Source organism: Salvia hispanica, chromosome 2 (genome assembly GCF_029641045.1).
Source record: "Salvia hispanica isolate PSC_SH4W2 chromosome 2, Shi_PSC_v1, whole genome shotgun sequence".
Taxonomy (NCBI): Eukaryota; Viridiplantae; Streptophyta; class Magnoliopsida; order Lamiales; family Lamiaceae; genus Salvia; species Salvia hispanica.
Genome location: NC_142693.1, coordinates 48851113 through 48872920, shown reverse-complemented (window position 1 = coordinate 48872920; position 21808 = coordinate 48851113). Strand labels below are relative to the sequence as shown.

The 21808-nt window shown below is 44.9% G+C and overlaps 1 protein-coding gene across 1 annotated transcript; it reads left to right on the top strand.

Annotated features, from left to right (window-relative positions):
- Window positions 1-8402: 8402 nt before the first annotated feature.
- Window positions 8403-11806, top strand: LOC148932595 (uncharacterized). The gene is made up of 2 exons (XM_089065174.1): window positions 8403-9704; window positions 10043-11806. Exons 1-2 carry the CDS (start codon window positions 8403-8405, stop codon window positions 11804-11806), a joined length of 3066 nt encoding a protein of 1021 aa, XP_088921300.1.
- The last annotated feature ends 10002 nt before the right edge of the window (window positions 11807-21808 follow it).

The following is a 21808-nucleotide window of genomic DNA, read 5'->3' as shown; positions in this document are numbered from 1 at the left end:
AAGAGCCAGGTACCATCCGTTCCGTAGTCCCCCGCTCTGTTCCCCTGTTCCTTAGGAGTTCCCCTGCCCCTTCTCGGATTAATACAGTTTTCTCCCACCTCAAGGACGTCGGGCAGAGGTGTATGTGGAGTGTGGCTATTGTTGGGGACGCTGTTATCTTCTTTTTCAATGTTGACTCTTACAATGTTGCCATCTTTATCCTTCCTTTGCCATTCGGTCACCACTTTTTTCCCCTGTTTTTGCTTGGAGAGCTGTTCCTCTTCCTTCTTCTTTCTCGCCCAATTATCATTGTAGTTTCTTTTTTCGGGTCTCTCCTTTTTCCCGGCCGGATAGCAGATTGATGCCGAGTGTCCCACGTGTTTGCACTCCGAACAGAAGGTGGGTATTTTGTCCCACTTGACTTGTTGAATAATTTCTCTTCCACATAGGTCGAGGATGATTTCTTCTGTGGCCGGTTTCGTGATGTCAAGTTCCACACAAATTCGAGCGAATGACAATCTGGATTTGTCAGCCGTGGCTCTATCAATTTGTATCGGGTTTCCAAGTAGTTTCCCGATGGCGAAGAGTGCCGACGTATCAAACAAATGGATTGGTAACCCAATCAAATTGCACCATATGGCTGCGATCGGAGATTCACAAAACACATCAAACTCTGGTGACCATTTGAAGACACTCATCGGATGTCGGTCAACGTACCAGATCGGTACCTCTTTAGGTCCGTTAAGGATGCGTGCATAATCCGCAAGGTCGTCCAGCTGGATAAGAATTTGCTTCGCGTTGATATACTTCCATGAGTAGCCTTTTTTAAGCTTCATGTTATCCAACGCCTTCTGGATTTGCCGCGTTGCCGGGATGGAATGGGAGAATTTTCCCACGATGGTATGGCCCAGATTATCTGCCAGTTGTCTCGTTTCTAGCCCGGAGAAATAGATAGCAGGAGTGCCATTGTTGTTGGAGACGAAGCCCATGTTTTTGATCTTTTCCGGTTCGTAGACTTGTGGGCCGTGAGGATCTGGCTTGCTTCGTAGAATGTCAGCCATGGTTGCCGGCTTACCCCCAGTAGCTTCTCCTCCTCATCCATCCTTCTTTTGATGCAAGGGCGGAGGGGACGATTCACCACTGGGCCCTGCCTCAGTCACCTTCCGCACCTTAGGTTCCCCTACTCCACTTAGGCTCTGTTCTGTTGTTCTTCCGATCCATGCCGAGTTCGCCGCATTTTCAAAGTTGTTGCATAACTTTCTCGTGCGCCCTTTTTCCAATGGGGGGAAGTGGTCAAAAGGGGGGGAAAACGGCTGGCCTGGGCTTGACGTCTCCCTCTCCCCTGTATTGGATATGGTGTTGAGAATTTGGTTGGCAATCCCCTGAGACTCAACCCTTTGGTTAACTTCATTTTGGCATTGGAGGATGAGCGGTTTGCTGCGGCGTCCATTTCATCGGCGAGGTCTCCATGAGCCAGGTGCAAAAGGGAATACGATGCATGGCCTGGGGGTTCGTGAGTATCGGCTTCACGTGACTCTTTTGGATGGAAGGTCACCAATTGTCTTTCCATGTTGGTCATTGTTTTAATTACCACTTCCGGAAAGTTGACTAACCCAGCTGCTAAGAGGTTTGTCTCCATCTCCTTTGCAAGGACAGATGTGTCAGCCTGTGATTTTGTCTCCATCTCAACTTCAACGGTCGGAATCTGCAGAATCTGGCCTGAGCATGTATCTGGAGATGGTTCTTTCTCGTAGCAGTTCCCTTGCTTTTCCACTAGAACCATTGTACCGGCAAGGATTTCCGGCGAGATCTCCAAATTTTCCACATTCCTTTCCTTGGAGGCTAGGGTATCTTCAAGAGGGACTACGCCGCCGGCAGTCTTGCATTCAAACGTCACCATGAGTGTGCCGATGGGCTCCTCCTCGCCGACGCCAAAGTCTATTTTCTTCCGTATCTGTTTGTCTTCCGCCATTGGGGACACAATGTACCTTTTTCGACCGTCCCCTTTCGTCGGAGGAGCCGGAGTGCTCTTCCTAGACCGGATTCTCGTCGTCTGACTCTTGGTGTCCAACTTTCGGGACACGTTGTCCTCCTCCAAACTCTGTTTTTTGGCTTGGAAGATGATTTAGGATTTTGCGCCCGTTTCATTCCCGTTATTTGCCTAGTTGGTGCCAAGTGGGATTGGTGGTTTTTCTGGGATTCCAGCCATACAGCCTCCGACGGCGCACGGCAAGGTAACCCCAAACAGTAGAGGGCAACTACGCTGAGAGAATTCGGCTGTAGCTGGACGTAAGATGAAGCGGAACTGCAAGGGTTCCCGGAGAGGCGGCAAGCGGGTCACCGGAAAAGCAATGAACCGAGAGAGAGATTTTTAGAGAGAGAGACAATTCCAACTTCGTGCACGTTCATTTCCAAAAAATATGGACTGAAAACAATTCACTTGGAATCTCCTCTTGTCTCACACTCTTTCTCGTCTGAAAGTTCTTTTCATTTTGAACTTCTTTTCTTCTTGAACTCCATATCACACGCAACATCGTTTTGTATTCTCCTTGTTTTTAAGGTTCAGGGAAAATGATAGGAAATTGTAACTACCCATCTTAACTCGAGCTCAACTACAGATTTTAGTTAATCTTATCACTCAGGAAAGTGGGGTTGCAGCTGAAACTTCTTAACTAAATTCGAGCATGTTCACCTAGCCTAACTCTTAGTTACTCTATGTTCGCACGCAAAGCTCATTGTCTCATACTTCACTTCCATCAACAAATTCATAATCTACCTCATACCTCAACATCTACAAACCATTACTTAAAACGTCATTCATATCTCACATAATTAAACATGCATAAACACATAACACCTCGCATCCTATGTCGCAGCACCTTCGCGTTTCTCGTTCACTTACACAATCCAAGCTCTTCGCAAGAAACAAAAGTTACTCGTTTTCACTTGAAACTCAAAATATTTTTGAAACTCACACATTTTCTCCAAACAAACATCATCATAAATTCAAACTTATCTTAAAAAAAATTGAACTGTCTCTCTCACTTTCAAACTCAAAATTCAAACTCAACTTAAACTCAAACTCAAACTCATCATTCCTCTTAAACATAGCAAATACTCTTCTCAGTTTGAAATCAGTCCCTCGCGGAAAGATTTTACTTCCTCATTCTTTCTTTCTCAAAAAATTTCTCTTCTTTCTTTCTCAAAAATTTCCTGCACATATTTAAAACATACGCAGGGCTGAGTACTTGATGTACCCAGTGAACACGTGCCAAAATAATTCAATAAAATATTGTGTCAGCATTTAAAAGTGAACTCGGGGTTTTACAAAAGACCAAGTCACCAAAACATTTCTCTCTCAAAAGTATGGCTGAAGCCCATTTTTCTCTCTCCTCATACCATATCTGAACCTCATATGTGAAACGAGAATGTGGCCACATTCTCGATCACCGCACCGGCCAACTCGAAAGCTAGCGCACGATCCCCTCTGTGTACACTAGCTTGAATAGGGACTCACTCCCTAGACAAACCAGAATTCAATTAAACTCATAACTTCTAGTAGGGACTCACTCCCCACTAGGGTGATCAGATAGTAGCACATCCTTAAAAACAAAATATGGCATGACACAACATATTTGAATTTTAAGCACATAACTCATACTTGAAAGATATTGCGTAAATTTAAAAGTTAGCCTACACAATAATTTAGGATAGAAAGGCCACCTCGTTCTCTTAATATTCTTAACTTGAAAATTCTCACTCTGCCTTAACTCGCTTGCGATAAACCCTGCAGAAAAATCTTGGTCTCTACTCACGGCTTTCTCTCTACTCCTCTATTTTCCCTCTCTCAGATTTGAATGTGATGAAACGTGAAATCGTGTGGAGAGTATATATATATATAAACGGATTGCTATTGTTGGGGGAAAGATATATAAAAAAGATCCGATTTTTAGTTGGAGATATTTAAGGCAATGGGATAAGGATGAAGCCGTTTAGAATTGGGAGTGGAAGAAAGATTTGAAGGAAATTTGGGCTTCTCCCAGAATACACTTAAAAGGATTGGGCTCGGATGTATTACTAAAATAAACCAAGATAGGCCCTAAATTTTATTCTTTGACCACTCATTTATATTTGAGAAAAAAATATAATTTCTAATTTCTCCTCAAGAATCGTGTATCATTCCTCGATAAAAGAAAACAAAGGTGCAAAAATTTCCCGGTGCTCAAACGACATCCCTTTAAGAACAAAAAGAAAAGTGGAAAAAGTCGGGGTGTTACAATCTACCCATCTTAACAAAAATTTTGTCCCGAAATTTGGTTACGTCCTTCGAATAACATTATTCTCCATCATCTTGTCTTTCCATTTCCAAGCAGCTTCCTCGTATTGATAAAACTAATCACTATAGTTAAAGGTTGTATCTTCATAATATTTTTGTAATGTCACAAATGTCATTCTCGTAGAATATTTTAATCATCCCCGTGCTTCTCTGCATGCTCTAAAGGTTCTCTCTATCGTGTCGCCACTTTTAGCAAATTACGCAAGATTAGCCTATACAAATGTCGTGTCGCCATCATTTATCATAAAAGTCTCTTCCTTCTCTCTAACTTTCTCTCTCTAGCTTCAATGGTCACATTGTGACTGCCCCACCGCCAACCGTTCCTCCGGCAACCGAAAGTCTAGAATATTCAAGAAGCAAAAAGAGAATCGTGGACACTCACGCAACCCTCGGCGAGTCGCCGGCAATGGCCTCCTCGTCATATGATGGAGATCGGAATCAAGTTGAAGCACAGGAACTTACGGACCAGCAAATGGTCTTTAACGCGAAGCAGGCACCGTCTTCCCCGAAGAAGCCTCCTTAGAGGGAGAAGGTTCGAAAAGGGTCCGCGCGGTCAAGGAAGAACGCACCAGCACCGCTGGCCAAAGGCCCAGGGAGAAAGAGATTCATTATGTCACCGGAGTTGGATGACAAGCAAACTCGGAAGAAAATCGACTCCGGGACAAGCTCCAAGCTACCGGGGGAAGACTCGGGAAGTGACTTAAGGTGCAAAAGGTCTCTGCTGAGCTCGTCGGCAATGGAGGCAGACCAGTTTGCCAGAATTCACAACCTTCAAGGGGAGATAAAAGCTCCCTCGCACACTTCGCTGCAACAAGAGGAGGCAAAAATCGCTTTTCCGTCGGAGGAGAAGTCGGAGCCCAGCTTGCCGGCCAAGGTTCTAACCGTTGACATAATAGGTACGGAGGAAAGGGGACCTACTATTGCCAGCCTAGAAGACGTGCAATTAGTTACAAACCGACGGAAAGGAAAATCACTCTATTCCATTCACCCAGTGCAAGGAGGTGCTCATAATGCTAGTTATTTGGAGACACTCCTCAAGGGTAGCAACGTGGCTACGGTGTCATTTGGGAAACCCTATGACGAGGAGAACGATCCGGGAGGGAGCTCGACCAGCATCACATAGTGATGTTGATGATAATTCTGGTCTTATGATGTGGAGGTGGCATCACCCTAATTGTATTTAGTTAGTTAAGAGTAGATAGGTGACCGTTCTAGTTGATAGGGTGGCCCTCATTGTACTCTTGATGGTCTTGGCGAATCGTCACTTTTGGGCGATTCGGTTGTTTATTGTCTTTGGTAATGAACAGTTGTGGGTCTGCCTTAACCCTCCACCCCCGGGGTGAGTTTAATAAAATAAAAAAAAATAAAAAAAAAGAATAGAGGACGTGCAAGACAAAGGAGATGCTGCAACAAGGCTGGTCAACATACTGGAATTGATACAAAGTCTAATCTGGAAAGACAAATTGTCCTATACCCCTTTGAGGAGTCACGTGAGAAACCGGGAGAGGTGAATCAAGTCCAGCCAAAAAAAGACTCTCTCCTCCACCTAGCTGCTGATGAGTCGATTGAGATGCTAGACTGCCTTGCTGCGCAACCACTGCTAAACTGCAACCACCTTGGATTGACCCCCTCTGCAACAAGCCAACTCAAGCTTGGCACAAGCTATCTAACCGGAGGACATACAATCTGGAACAAACCGAATCATGCTGAATCGTTGGATGTGTCCTTAGAGCACTTCCCCCTATTGGAGCGAGGACGGACGAAAATCCTCTGCAAAAACTTCGAGAGGGGATCGTCATCTCACTCCACACCTCCGTGGGCTGGAAGTAGGAAAACAGGGGAACCCAACTCTGCCTCAGGAGCAAATGTAGGATGCAAGGATACCTCAACCCCCACCCAAAACACTTCGCTGCAGTCTAATGGCCACCCCTCTGCCGAAGTTCCAAACGGCCACCCAATGGAAGGGGTGAAATCCATGGCAGACCTGGTGCGGGAAAAGACAAAGTCAAGCGGACACCAACCATTTGAACCGGAGAAGATTGACAACATCGGGTTCGCAAGCCGTCACAACGGCACCCCCTCAATCTATTTCTCAGGAGCAGAAACAAAAAAGCTGGCGGATAACCTGGGCCATGCCGTCGTGGGAAAATTCTCCCACTCCATTTCGGCGAACCAACAAATCCAGAAAGCCCTCGAAAACATCAAGTTCATAAAGGGTTACTCTTGGAGGTACATTAATGCGAAACATATCCTAATACTCTTTGATGATTTAGTGGATTATGCTCGAGTTCTTAATGGCCCTAAAGGAACCCCAGTTTGGTATGTTGATCGTCATCCAATGAGGGTATTTAAATGGTCCCCGGAGTTCGACTCATATTGTGAATCACCGATTGCCCCAATTTGGTGTAACTTGATCGGGTTACCGATCCACCTTTTTGATGCAGCTGCTTTGTTTGCTATTGGAAAATTGCTTGGCGCTCCAATTCAAATAGATCATGCTACAGCCTCTAAATCAAGGCTATCCTTCGCTAGAATATGTGTTGAAATTGATATAACTCAGCCGCCGACAAAGGAAATCATATTAGATCTGTGTGGAAGGGAGGTGAGATAGAAAGTAAAATGGGATAAGATTCCTCCATATTGCATGGAATGCCGACATGTTGGTCATTCGAGCAACGTGTGCTACGCAGCGGATAAAAGGACAAAACCGAAGAAGAGGAACTATAACACCCATACACCAAGGCCGACACATCAAAGGAATGGGAACGTGGAAGAAATTAGCTCCAACCCGATTACAAAAGGAGGAACCAAAGATGGAATCAACCGTGAGACTCAAAACAATATCAAAGATTTTTCCGTTATAAGAACACAGGGAGAAGGACTTAGAGAGCAAGATCAGCCACCGGACATCTTAGGGGAGCAGGTTAGAATTGTGGCAGAACAGCAGGATTTTCAACTTGTAGGAAACCGAAAGAAACAGGGGAAACAGGGGAGGCAGCACCATCAGCCACCCCAAAGGGGAGAGTTCGAGCCTCCAGAGGCACGTCAAAAGGGGCTTCATCACCAATCAGCCATCCATCCTACCGAGACATATCAGAACCTACACTAGGAGATCTTCGGAATGAGAACCCGAGGGCCGTCTTAAGCTCCAACAAATACTATAAACTCATGAAAAAAGGAGTATTTGACACCGATACATTTGACACCGGTGAGGAGGCCTACATGGAGTGTGTGGAACATGAGGAACCTGAACCAGATAATCATGGGCTAATGGTGATTGAGACACATTCGGAAGAAATGAAAGGACAAACGGATGATCCACAGAGGAGGTCTTCAACCCCCTCGGGTACGGCTCTGATTTGTTAAATGTCTCTCAACTTAATGTTTTGGAACATTAGGGGAATCGCGAATGCACCGACCCAAAACGTCCTTAGAAGATTGATTAACTTATAATATTTCTTTTCTTGCAATAATGGAACCGCTCATCCCACCAAACCCGGAGCTGTTCTCGAAGATTCTGAATCTGGATTATCAAGGAACAAACGAGAGTGGGAAAATTTGGATCTTTGTAAAACAGGGGAGCTCCTTTTAGATTGATGATGATTCGACACAAGTCCTCCATGGACGTTACATAAGCTCTACAGCTGGCCATCCGACCTATATCTCAGCCATTTATGCAAAGTGCTCTCGCACAGAAAGGTTTGAGCTTTGGGATAAATTACATGAATATGCAGAAACTACAACGGGAGCTCCTTGGATTATAGGCGGCGACTTCAATACTATCCTTCACCTTCAAGACAGAGAAGGGAGTGTCACTAACCGGCAAGCGGAGATGGTAGACTTTGCAGAGACCATCGAGGAATGCAGACTGCTGGATCCCGGATTCGATGGGGCTAGCTTCACCTGGGCCAAAAACAAGTTATTTGAGAGACTAGACAAAGTCTTCATAAATGAAGCATGGGTGAACGCTTTTGAAGCAACTCGAGTTACCAACCTGCCGCGAATAGCATCAGACCATGGGCCAGTTCTTGTACGTTGCAAAGTGAAATGAGCATCACACAAAGGTAGGCCTTTCCGCTTCCAAAACATGTGGGTGCGACATCACGTATTTCTCGACCTTGTTCGCGAGATCTGGGACCAGACCACTGATGCCAGGGGGGTTCTTAATCTCCAAACAAAGCTTAGCAGAGTTAGAAAGGGACTAAAAGTTTGGAATAAAGAGGTGTTCGGAAACCTTCACAGCAAGGTTAAACAGGATGAGGAGACGGTTGCAGCTGCGCAAAATAACTTTGAAGCTGACCCTTCCCCAGCACACCGGGCAGCTGTTAACAAATACATTGCTCAATATATTCTTCTCCTCAAAATGGAGGAGGACTTCTGGAGGCAGAGGGCTACCCTCCGTTGGCTCTCGGATGGAGACAGAAACACCAAGTTCTATCAGAGCTGGGTAAAACAAAAAAGGACCCGATTACACATTCATTCCATCCATGTTGGCAACAGGGAGATCACAGATGATACCGAGATTCAGCAGTCCGCAGCCACATACTTTCAAGAACTCCTCGCGCTGGAGGCTCTCACACTGGCAGAACCGGACCTAGATCTAATACACCAGCTACCTCATGACTCCTTTGGTGCAGAGCTCACAAGACCCCCGGACGACGAAGAAGTGAAGAAGGCAGTCTTCTCGATTTCGGGAGACAGCGCTCCCGGACCAGATGGCCTTACGGCCACATTTTATCATGTATGCTGGCCTATTATTGGGAAGGATATCATCGAGGCTATTCAGCAATTCTTCGCGGGAGCTTACCTACCGCGCAGCATCACCTCGACTCTTATTGTTCTTATCCCTAAGAAGAGTTCTCCAACATCTTGGGCAGACTTCAGGCCTATTAGTCTCTGTACGGTGCTGAATAAGATCATTACAAAGATCATTACGGCTAGACTAGCACCATTCCTCCCGAGAGTCATCTCCCCCAACCAAAGCGGGTTTGTTAAGGGGAGACTCCTTAATGACAACGTCCTCCTCGCACAGGAGATGTTCCATGAGCTTTCTCGAAGTGTGCCCACCCCAAACGTGGCAATCAAGCTTGACATGGCCAAAGCATATGACCGCGTGCAATGGCCTTTCCTGCTTAAGATCCTCCGCCAAATAGGTTTCCCAGAATCTTGGATAAGCCTTGTGGAGAGATGTATTTGCACCTGCTGGTTCTCAGTCCTCGTCAACGGGGTCCCTTCCAGTTTCTTTAAGTCAACGCGAGGACTGAGACAGGGAGACCCCATTTCCCCAGCCCTGTTCGTTATAGCAGCCGACTACCTCTCCCGGTCCTTGGACAAACTCATACTCGGCAGAAAGGAGATGACGTTCAAATCCACCAGATATTGTGATGAAGTTAGTAACCTTGCCTATGCAGATGACATCTTAATCTTCACTCAAGCTGCCCCGGAATCCATTCGCCAACTCAAAAGCTGCATTACTATATTGATGATGCACATGTGAGATGGTCAGAGGGCATTGAGGCCGAAGGGGTGCTTGCGAAGGGTACCTTCCTGTTCCTACATCTTGGCGTCCCAAAATATCGTGGCCACAAGCGCACAGATATGTTCTTATTTATTCGGGAAAAGATTTCATAGAGAATTAGTGGATGGGCTCACAGACACCTCTCCTTTGGGGGTCGGCTTACCCTCATCAAAAGCACCCTTGAGGCGATTCCTATCCATGTCTTTCAGGCTATCGAACCGACGAGTGGGGCGATAAAACTGCTGGAGCAACAACTCGCTAGATTCTTCTGGGGATCAACTAATGACAGACGGAGTACCCACTGGATTGCATGGGAACAGGTGTGCCTACCCATTAAGGAGGGAGGTCTTGGAATCAGGAGGTTCGCGGAAGTTCTTAGAGCTTTCAACATCAAGCTATGGTGGAGGTTCCGAGAACAAAACTCACTCTGGGCCATCCACATGTACAACAAATATTGTAAAAAAGCTTCCCCTCTGGCCGTGTCTGTATCAAGCAGGAGCAGCCCTACTTGGAAGAGGCTTTCGAAGGCATGGGGTCAAGCACATCCTCACATCCGATGGGTCATTGGCAAAGGTAATGTCCAGTTTTGGGATGATATTTGGCTTCATGAGCGGCCTCTTCGCGAATTCTGCATTGATGAAAGAATAAGTCCCATGACCCGCATCTCGGATTTCTGGTGTGAAGGCCAATGGAACTGGACAAAAATTCAGAGTCTGCACACCAACGCAGGTCTTCCACAACGCTTGGTCAAAGATATCCTCATGGTGCCAATTTTGGCGGATGAACAAGTTGTGCCAAGATGGAACCTCTCGGACCATGGTGAACTCTCACTGTCCTCAGCGTGCGAAACCAGCCACTCACATCGGCCGACTATCCCAGCGTTGGAAGAGATTTGGAACGAGGGGCTGACCTTATCCATGTCTATTTTCACCTGGAGGCTTTTATCCAACCGAATTCCGGTGGACACGAAACTGCAGTGGAGGAAAATCTCGTTAGCATCAAAGTGCTATTGCTGCCCCTTTAGGCCAAGATGTGAATCACTCCAACATCTCTTTATCCAGAGCTATGGAGCCTTGAAAGTCTGGGAAGAGTTTGATAGGTGGTTCCCAGGCTCAACAGAGAACTTATGGAACGGGGATACAATACCAGGCCGCCTTGATAAATGGTCGAGGAGGATACAACAATCCGCCAGAAACCACCTATGTCGGATCATGCCATGTCTCATATTGTGGTTCACTTGGGTAGAACGAAATAATTGTAGGCACAATGAGACCAGATTCAACCCTCTTAATGTTGGCTGGAGAGTTAAAATGCATATATGGAATCTCATTAGTAATGGCAGTATCAACTCCGGACAGTGGAGTGGAGTAAATCTGCTCATACCGACTCCAGCTCGGGCCACAACAAGAAGAGCTACTCTGATTACTATGCAGATTAAGTGGCACCCTCCAGAACCCCCTTGGATAAAGCTCAACATTAAAGGAGATGTGGATGGTGGAGGAATCGTGCGAGACCACCGAGGACGCGTTCTTGCGGCCTTCTCCGCGAGACTTAATGCCAGGTCTATACTTGAAGCCGAGCTCTCAGCTACCCACCTTGGTCTCCAGTTGGCTAAAGATTTCGGAAATCATTTATGGGGCGAAGCGGATGCTGTCCAAGCCTTCTCGATCATCAACTCGAAGAGGCTAGGTCCGGCACACATAACGCACGCCATGGCACGCATCATCCTCAGCAACAAGGATTGTACAACAAAATTATCCACACGTCTAGAGAGGGGAACAAAGCAGCTGCGTGTCTGGCTAAGTTGGGTGCAGAGACAGACCAATTCCGACAGTTTGATGGGCAATCGATTCCGAGGCTTGTTGAGAACATCACTCGGCTTGAACAGGATGATACCCCTTACGTTGGACAGGCTGAACAACGGGAATGAAGACTCGCTGCTGGGCAGCTCAACCTCCACCCTCGGACCTTGAGCAGATTTTGAGGTGGAAGCGCAGATCGTATCTCTCTTGTAAAAGTGGTAGATTGTGGTCCAGTTCAATGGAATTTGGACCATTAGCTACCCCGTTTTAGTCGTCTATCTTGGCACATCACTTTTGGGTGTGGCCTAGCTTTGTAATTACCCTCCTTTGGAATATAGGGATGAGGGACCCACGAACCCTCCACCGAAAAGGTGTTTTATTAAAAAAAAAAAAAAAATTTAAATCGCGAGTACGATCTCAAGTCGTTGCATGATTACATCACTTGGCATCTCCTCTTGTCTCACACTCTTTCTCGTCTGAAAATTCTTTTCATTTTGAACTTCTTTTCTTCTTGAACTCCATATCACACGCAACATCGTTTTGTATTCTCCTTGTTTTTAAGGTTCAGGGAAAATGATAGGAAATTGTAACTACCCATCTTAACTCGAGCTCAACTACAGATTTTAGTTAATCTTATCACTCAGGAAAGTGGGGTTGCAGCTGAAACTTCTTAACTGAATTCGAGCATGTTCATCCTAGCCTATCTCTTAGTTACTCTATGTTCGCACGCAAAGCTCATTGTCTCATACTTCACTTCCATCAACAATTTCATAATCTACCTCATACCTCAACATCTACAAACCATTACTTAAAACGTCATTCATATCGCACATAATTAAACATGCATAAACACATAACACCTCGCATCCTATGTCGCAGCACCTTCGCGTTTCTCGTTCACTTACACAATCCAAGCTCTTCGAAAGAAACAAAAGTTACTCGTTTTCACTTGAAACTCAAAATATTTTTGAAACTCACACATTTTCTCCAAACAAACATCATCATAAATTCAAACTTATCTTAAAAAAAATTGAACTGTCTCTCTCACTTTCAAACTCAAAATTCAAACTCAACTCAAATTCAAACTCAAACTCATCATTCCTCTTCAAAACTCGCTCTTTTCTTAAACATAGCAAATACTCTTCTCAGTTTGAAATCAGTCCCTCACGGAAAGATTTTACTTCCTCATTCTTACAAAAATTTTCTCTTCTTTCTTTCTAAAAAATTTTCTTCTTCCTTTTCTCATAAAAATAAATTACCTCTTTCTCGGTTGAGCGTGGTGAGTCGGGATGTTGAGCCTTCAATACTAAAACTGTTTAGTCTAGTGAACCGAAACTAAACTAACGTTGAAAAGACTCTCGGGTCCAGAGCGGAAAGAAAAATTGCTCTGATACCAATTTGTCACGACCGCATTTTCTAAGGATAGAAAACACGGTTGAATCGCGACTAGGAGAGGATTAAAGAAGAGGGGAAGAAAGGGGAAAACAACGAAACTCGACCATTGCTCGAAATAAATGGGAATAGCTCGAATAAAATCAGAGTGTCTCAACAATCAACAACTTGAAAAGAATATTATCTCAACAATACAAGAACTCAAAAGAAAGATAACTACTCAGCGGAAGCATTCGAGAGAAGGAATATGCCACGTGTGAAGACATGACACATCTTGAACACTTATATTTCCTGCACATTTTTAAAACATATGCAGGGCTGAGTACTTGATGTATCCACTGAACACGTGCCAAAATAATTCAATAAAATATTGTGTCAGCATTTAAAAGTGAACTCGGGGTTTTACAAAAGACCAAGTCACCAAAACATTTCTCGCTCAAAAGTATGGCTGAAGTCCATTTTTCTCTCTCCCATACCATATTTGAACCTCATACGTGAAACGAGAACGTGGCCAAATTCTCGATCACCGCACCGGCCAACTCGAAAGCTAGCGCACGATCCCCTCTGTGTACACTAGCTTGAATAGGGACTCACTCCCTAGACAAACCCGAATTCGATTAAACTCATAACTTCTAGTAGGGACTCACTCCCCACTAGGGCGATCAGATTGTGGCACATCCTTAAAAACAAAATACGGCATGACACAATATATTTGAATTTTAAGCACATAACTCATACTTGAAAGATATTGCGTAAATTTAAAAGTTAGCCTACACAATGATGGCTCTGGGCACCCCATACCTATTGAAAATATTGGTCCGTAGAAATTTAGCTATCTCCTTTGACTCACTAGTGGGCGTAGCTTTTGCTTCTATCCACTTGGATACATAATCCATTGCAACCAAGATGTACGTATTCCCATATGAAGATGGGAAAGGGCCCATAAAGTCCATGCCCCAAATATCGAAAATTTCACAAACTATTATCGGATTCTGCGGCATCTCATCTCTTCTAGAAATTTCCCTGGTCAGTTGACATCTTTCATAGACTTGACAAAATTCAAAAGTGTCCTTGTTCAGAGTCGGCCAATAAAATCCACTGTCCAAAACCTTCCTGGCAGTTTTCCTAGGTCCAAAATGACCTCCACAGGCTAAGGCATGGCAGTGGTTTAAGACATCTTTCTGTTCCCACTCTGGGATGCATCGTCAGATAACCTGGTCTGAGCACATCCTCCAGAGGTAGGGATCATCCCGAAGTAGTATTTGGCTTCACTCTTCAACTTCATTTTCTGGACCCGGAAAATTTCGTGGGAACCTGGGATTTCTCCTGTGACTAAGTAATTAGCCAGGTCAGCGAACCATGGCTCTGCATTCATCGGGCGCTTCCCCCTGTGTGATGTTCCTAGACCTGTTACTGTCAACACTGCTTCCCAGTCAATAGGTATAGCTTCATCCGCATCCCCTTGGAATATTCGGCTTAAGTTCTTGCTGCAACAGAACCCATCTAATCAACCTTGGCTTAGACTCCCTCTTGGCCAGGAGATACTTAATCGCAGCGTGATCATTGTAGACTATTAATTTCGACCCTAATAGATACGGTCGAAATTTCTCGAATGAGTACACCACTGCTAACATCTCTTTTTCTGTGGTATCATAGTTCTTCTGAGCCTGGTTGAGGGTCTTCGTGGCATAAAAGATGACATAGCTTTTCCCATCAATCCTCTGACCTAGGACTGCTCCCACTGCAAAATCACTTGCATCGCACATTACTACAAAGGGTAATTCCAGTCTGGCGCGTGGATTATCGGGGCGAAGACAAGTCTATCCTTCAGCATTTGGAATGCCTTCTTGCACCCTTCATCAAAATCAAACTCCCCATCATTGTGCAAGAGATGCGCGTAAGCGGTTGGGCAATTTTTGCAAAATCCTTGATGAACCTCCTATAAAAGCCTGCCTGACCCAGGAACCCTCTAACCTCCTTCTGATTCGTGGGGTAGGGCAGTTTCGAGATTACATCCACCTTGGCTTTATCCACTTGAATCCCTCTCTCAGAGACTACATGACCGAGGACTATTCCTTCGGGTACCATGAAATGGCATTTCTCGAAGTTTAGGACTAAATTCTTCTCCTAACACCTTCTCAATACCAGATCCAAATTGGCCAAGCATGCATCGAAAGAAATTCTCATACACCGTGAAATCATCCATAAAAATTTCAATGCATACCTCCAACAAATCTGAGAAGATGCTCATCATACAACACTGGAATGTACCCGCTGCATTGCATAATCCAAACGGCATTCTTCTAAATGCAAGCAAAAAACACAGAGACAATCAATAGAGATAAAGGAATCCCAAGGATGTGCGTTCATAGTTGTGGTTATACAAATTCCAAACTAAAATACCCTAGCACAGTTATTACTTTGATAGGACGAATCGTCTAGCTTATGCTCATGCGATGCAAACGTTGATTACAAGATTAGGGTTGTCAATCCTAACACGTAACTCCAAATAGCTCCTAAGACCCTTGAAAAGTCTTCACTCTTAATTAACAGTGCCGTTTTAAGGGAAGCTAACTGTAGCGTCTACTAAGTGGATCTAAATCGCTAGAACTCTCTCACAGTTATGAAACAAGTTATATTAAATCAAGCAAGATTGTGTCACTCAATTAGGCAGCATCAGAATTACTTAGGGAAGAAACAAAGTAAAAACAAAATGGATATTAAATAGAAAATTGGAATTGTATAACCAAAGTCGATACAAACACATCCCTAGAATCCTATGAGTTGAGTTTAGTTACACATAGTGGAATAAGCTAAACACATCCCTAGAATCCTATGAGTTTAGTTACACATAGTGGAATAAGCTAAACCCTAAACCCTAAAACTAAAGCAAATAAAACCCGTAAGTTGAATCCTTGTCGTTCTTGATGTTCTTAAAATCCTTCTTCAACTCCTTGCACAATGACGTACTCTAGCTTTTAATCTCTGCGAATTTGATGAAGCTTGAGGTCTTATATATAGGGAAAAGTCAATCCCAATTGTAGAAGGAAAAGATCTTAAAAATATGGTAAATCTTAGAGCAGATCTCAGTCAAGTCGGATTCGCAGCCTTTCTCTGGCGGGCCACCGCACCTTGTCCGACGGTCGGAGTCCAGAGACTCTGTCCTTTCGGCGGCAGACCGCCGCATGACTTCCGGCGGTCGCCAGGCGAGACTCCTTTCCAAGCGTAAATATTCGAGACGGACCACTGCATGATTCTGACTGCCGGGCGCTGGTGGTCGCCGTACAACCTTGCAGCGGTCGCTGGTCGTCGTCTGACTCCAGATTTCCAGACTTTGCGTTTTGACTCTCTTTTTCGGCTCAATTATGCACATTTCTCACAAAACACGTCAAAATACCAAAATAGATAAATTGTGCAAATAATCGATATGTAAAGTGACTTTGACATAAAAAAACGGACCTAATAATGGCCTTAAAACCGTGCAAAATCCGAGCGTATCAACCGCCATGGCATCCAATCCTGTCTTCCTCAAAAATCCTCCATTTGTCCCTGAATCCAACATTGTACAAATTTTCTCATTAAATCCATTGTAAGGGATTCCTAACTGATGGTCCACGGTGAAACCGTGGTTGGGGCACTTGCGGAGGAGGGCTTTGAAACAAGCAAACGCCTCATAGAGGGGCTCATCATGGCCTTGCATAAATTGGAAGATCTCGCTCTTGGGCTTTAAAATTGTGCCTGGTGGGTAATACTTGTCTGGGCAGCCACTATATCCTTCCATGTGGAGACTCGTTCTGTGGGCATACACTCAAACCACTCTTTAGCAGAATCAATTAAGGAATAGGGAACGAGTGTTACCATTATGGCATCGTCGTCGACACCATTTAATTTCAGAGTGTTGGCGATTTCCACGAACGTCGAGAGATGGCGGTTGGCGTCTTCTGTGGCACTACCTGCAAAAGGAGACTGCTCGACCATTTGTATGAGGGTCATTCGCAGTTCAAAGTTGTTAGCATCAACACGAGGACCTTCGAGAAAAGTAATCATATCCCTGTGATTAAACATGCGCATCACATGTACTATCTCCTGATATTTCTTTTCCTATGCCTCACGAGCAGCCTTTTCCGCATCTCTCTCATCCATCAACATCTTGACCATGGCTTGATGCCTTTCTAGCTCTGATCCGTCTGTCATTGATCCTTGTTCACTTCTTATTTTCCTTCGGGTTCTCTCAAGTCCGGGATTGAGCTGTTCGAGGTTGTCCTTCCTAGAACGTGTTCGCATACATAACTTGAAAGAAACAAAAACATAAATAAATTAAATTAAATTAAAAACAATAAACAATCAAAATCCAAAGTAGTAAAATTATTTGTTTGAAGATATCAATCACAAAGTGACTGTAATCACCGGCAACGGCGCCAAAAACTTGATTCAATTTTAATTAGCACTATAAATCCCTGTATACAGAGTAGGAATAGTATAGCTAAAGTTCACTATCGGATATCAATCACGGAAAAAACAATCACAGACTGGCTACCCTCTACTAAAACTCAATTAGTATTTGGAAAAACCGAAGGATTAGGGAATTTTTAAAAACAGAAAATAATGGAAAGCAATAAACAACTAATTGCAAATAAATCACGAACATAAAAATATAGAAATACAGGAATTTCATGGATGTGCGTTCACAGTTATGGTTATACAAATGCCAACTACAATACCCTAACACAGTTATTACTTTGATAGAACGAGTCACCTAGCTTATGCTCATGCGATGCAAACGTTGATTACTAACATTAGGGTTGTCAATCCTAAATATGTAACTCCTAAAAGCTCCTAAGACACTTGAAAATTCATCACTCTCAATTAACAGTATCCTTTTAAAAACAAACACCGACTCGCCCAAAAGTGACGAGTCGCCAAGACCATTGAGAGTACAATGAGGGCTTCTCTATCAACTAGAGTGGCCACCTATCTACTCTGAACGATCCCTATTACAGTTAGAATGATGCCACCCGCATCACAAAACCAAGATTTCCATTGACCTCACAAATTGAGGTTGGTCGAACTTCCTCCCGGATCGATCACACCTCGGCACCTATCCCAAAAGACATCGTCGCCACGTTGCTGCCCTTGAGGAGACTCTCCAAATATTTAGCTTTATGAGCACCTCCTTGCGGTTGGTGAAAGGTATATGTCGGTTTTCCTTTTTGTCGGTTTGACACTAATTAAAACCCATCTTCATCAACTTGGATTTGCACCTTCGTTGGTGCTTTCACTCTTGATGTCCCGTCCGCACCCCCCATCTCTTTGCTTGTCCCCGGCTCGGTTGCCTCCCTGGACGTAGTCTCTCGGTTCGGGTTCGGGATGTGGATGTCGGACGAAGGCTCTTTTGGCCTCCAAGCCCGTCGGGTGGAATCCCACCCGAGATTGGGTCGACGGGTATGAGCAGGTCGACTAGGCTCCTTCGTGGGCTGCTCCGCCTTTTTCTTACTCAATGTGAAGCATGCTTCCTTGACGTGCCCAACATGCTTGCATTCCACACAATACAAAGGGATACGCTCCCACACCACCTTGTACCTACTGTCCTTGCCTAGGATGTTGAGGATGATCTCTTCCGGTGGAGGCGTTGAGATATCAATCTCAATACAAATCCGGGCAAAAGTGAGTCGGTTTGGGTTAAGTGTTGCATGATCAGCTTGAATAGGCTTCCCCAAGAGCTTGTCAATTGCAATAAGGGTTTATTGGTCGTAGAGGTGGATTGGGAGTCCAATCACCCTACACCAAACCACGGCAATCGGGGATTCAAAGAAAGTGTCAAAATCTGGTGTCCACTTGAACACCCGCATAGAATGTTGCTCTATGTACCACACCGGCGCTCCGTTGGGGCCATTGAGCATCCGGCCGTAGTCTCGGGCATCCCGAAATTGAATGAGGATGTGTTTGGTATTCACAAACTTCCACTTGAAGCCATCAATGAATTGGATGTGAGATAGGGATTTTTGGATTTGTTGTGGTGTCGGGATGGTGTGGGAGAACTTCCCGATGATGGCGTGCCCAATCTTGTCCGTCAAATGCTTTGTTTTGTCGTTTGAGAAAGTGAGCGATGGAACTCCCTCGCACCTCCCGGCTGTTCCCAGCTCCTTATCCTGTCTGGCATCAGGGGTCACCGGGTCGTTATCCACTGCTCCTTCATTCTCTACCTCGACACTTTGGTTCTCTAACTTGTCCCCAAGTGCCGGTTTGACACGGTGGTTCCAAGCATTACCGAGCGGATCAGCATTGGAAACCATCGGCTCCATTGGTCTCCCAAACGGTACAACCATGCTGCTGCCTTCCTCAAATGCTGGGTTGTCGGGTTGGGAATGACCATTATCATGCTGGGCCATATTTTGCTCTGGCGCCGGCGGCTTCCCGTCAGCCTCAGCCTATCCATCCACGTTGGCTTCCTTGGGCAAGGTGGTTGTACCTGCATCAGATTTGAATTCAAAATTGCTTTCACTTTGAGACAAGTCACATGTCTCACTATTATCTAGTGCACAACTAGACATTTCCGGAAGTGGTGCAGCAAGAAAGGTTGACTCGGAAAGCATGTTGGCACCATCCCCGATCTGGAGTATGTCCTCATCTATTGTAGCTATGCTTGCAGCTACCCCCACAAGTGTTGACCGAGCCACATCTAGTGCAACAGCACTATTCTCCTCCGGCCGGGTCATCCTCCGGCCGAGCTCCAGCCACGCTCGTCTGCCCCGTTCCGGCAGCTACTTCCGGCTGATACTTGGTCGAGGTTTCCCTCTTACCCATAGAGAAACGCAGGTCCTTCGCAAGCAATGGAAGGACTCCCGGCTCCACTTCGTTCAGGTCCATGGAGAGGTGCAAGGCCTCAAAAGGACCAGGTCAAGCCTTTCTAATCCACCGGCCTCCCTTTCTATCACCGGTCGGCGAGCTCACCTTGCCCACTCCGGCGGGGGAGTTTCCACCATTAATTCCGGCGGCTGACTCTTCGAACTCGAAAACAATCTTCTTCCTCACCCGCCCGGTCTCCGTTAGTGAAGCAAGAGCATCACGTTTAGTATTAACACTAGATTTTCCGGGGTGAGGAGTGGTTGTTCTTTTCAGTTTCCGTCTTGCATTGGGTGGCCGAAAAACCCATTTCGGCGGAGGGGACGGATTTGTGTCCTTGACCGCCTTCACCGGCGAATCCCTTCCGGGCTGAACCATGGCCAAGGGGACAATGGTCACATATGCACCTCACACAAAGGTGAGGGAGATGACCGAAATTCAAGAGAGAAGGTAGAGAGTTTTTTAGAGAGAGAATTTTTAACTGTAGTAGGTACTAAGTGGATCTAACTCACCAATCTCCTCTCACGGTTATGTAGCAAGTTATATTAAATCATCCAAAGTTGTGTCACTCACATGAAGTATCATTATGCACATAGGGAATAAACAAAGTAAAAACAAAACGAATATTAAAATAGAAAAGAAATTGTATAACCAAAGTCGTTACTAACACATCCCTAGAATCCTATGAATTTAGTTACACATAATGTAATAATCTAAAGACATAGACTAAAGGTAAAACAATTGGAACATAAAACTAAACCAAATAAAACTCAATGGTTGAATCCTTGTAGCTTTGATGCTCTTGAATCCTTCTTCAACTCCTTGCACAATGAAGCACTCTAACTTTTGATCTCTAGAAAATATGTTGCAAAAAGAGGATACTAATAATGAAGCTAGAGGGAGGGATTTATAGGGGGAATTTCTAGCTCCTCAAATAAGGCAAAGGGCTGCAAAATATGGTAAATATTGGAGAGGAAATTAGGGCAAATCTGCTCGCCGCTCTTTTGTGGTGGGTCCGCACCCTGGTCGGCGATCGCCAGACAATGCTCCAAAACTTTCTGACTCTTGAGTGGCGGTCGTCGGGCGTGTCTTCATTCCATGCACAGTTTTTACGAAACGGACCGCAACAGATTGTCAGCCGCTGGACTCCGGCGGTCGCCGGACGCCACCTGAAACTCCGGATTTCCTACTACGCGTTTTGACTCCCTTTTTAGGCTCAAATATGCACATTTCTCATAAAACACGTCAAAATACCAAAATAGATAAAATATGCAAATAATGGACATGTAATGTAACTTTAACATTAAAAACGGACCAAATAACGGGCTTTAAACCATGCAAAATCTGAGCATATCAGTTGTTCCCAAAAATAAAACGGCTTCGTCTTGTTCGTTGCAGCACCGCAGACGGAACAAGCTCCGGCGAACTAGATGATGGCAAGGGTAGAGCTTCGACGAAAGACTATGCAGAGAGAGAGAGAGAGAGAGAGAGCTATGCAAATGATATGCTTAGTTTGCTTGTGAATTTTGTGTAGGGAATGCAAGGGATGTGATGAGGCTCTTTTCATGCATGTGTTCCATAGTAAAACTGCACCATAATCCATGAACTAACAACCATTTTTGAGCCAAGTGTGTGTTAAATTCGCCAAAGTCAGGAGATCGCACAAATCAGGAGGGAGAAAGCAAGAATTAAGAAAAGAAGGAGAAAACGGCGGCATTAAGCTGATCAAGTCAATATTCAAACGGAGCCAGCCAGAGTTCTGCATTGGAAGAGAAAGCGAGAGACCCCACCTACGAGTGTGAAGGGTAGCATTAACATTTCAGGGAGATGTGGTACCCTAGGAATCAGAGCCCTACGCCTCCCTAAATAAGGAAGTCCAACACACGAAGAAAAGGGAGTTCCCCCATTTTAGTTTTCGCTCAGTAGTTTAGAGGGGGT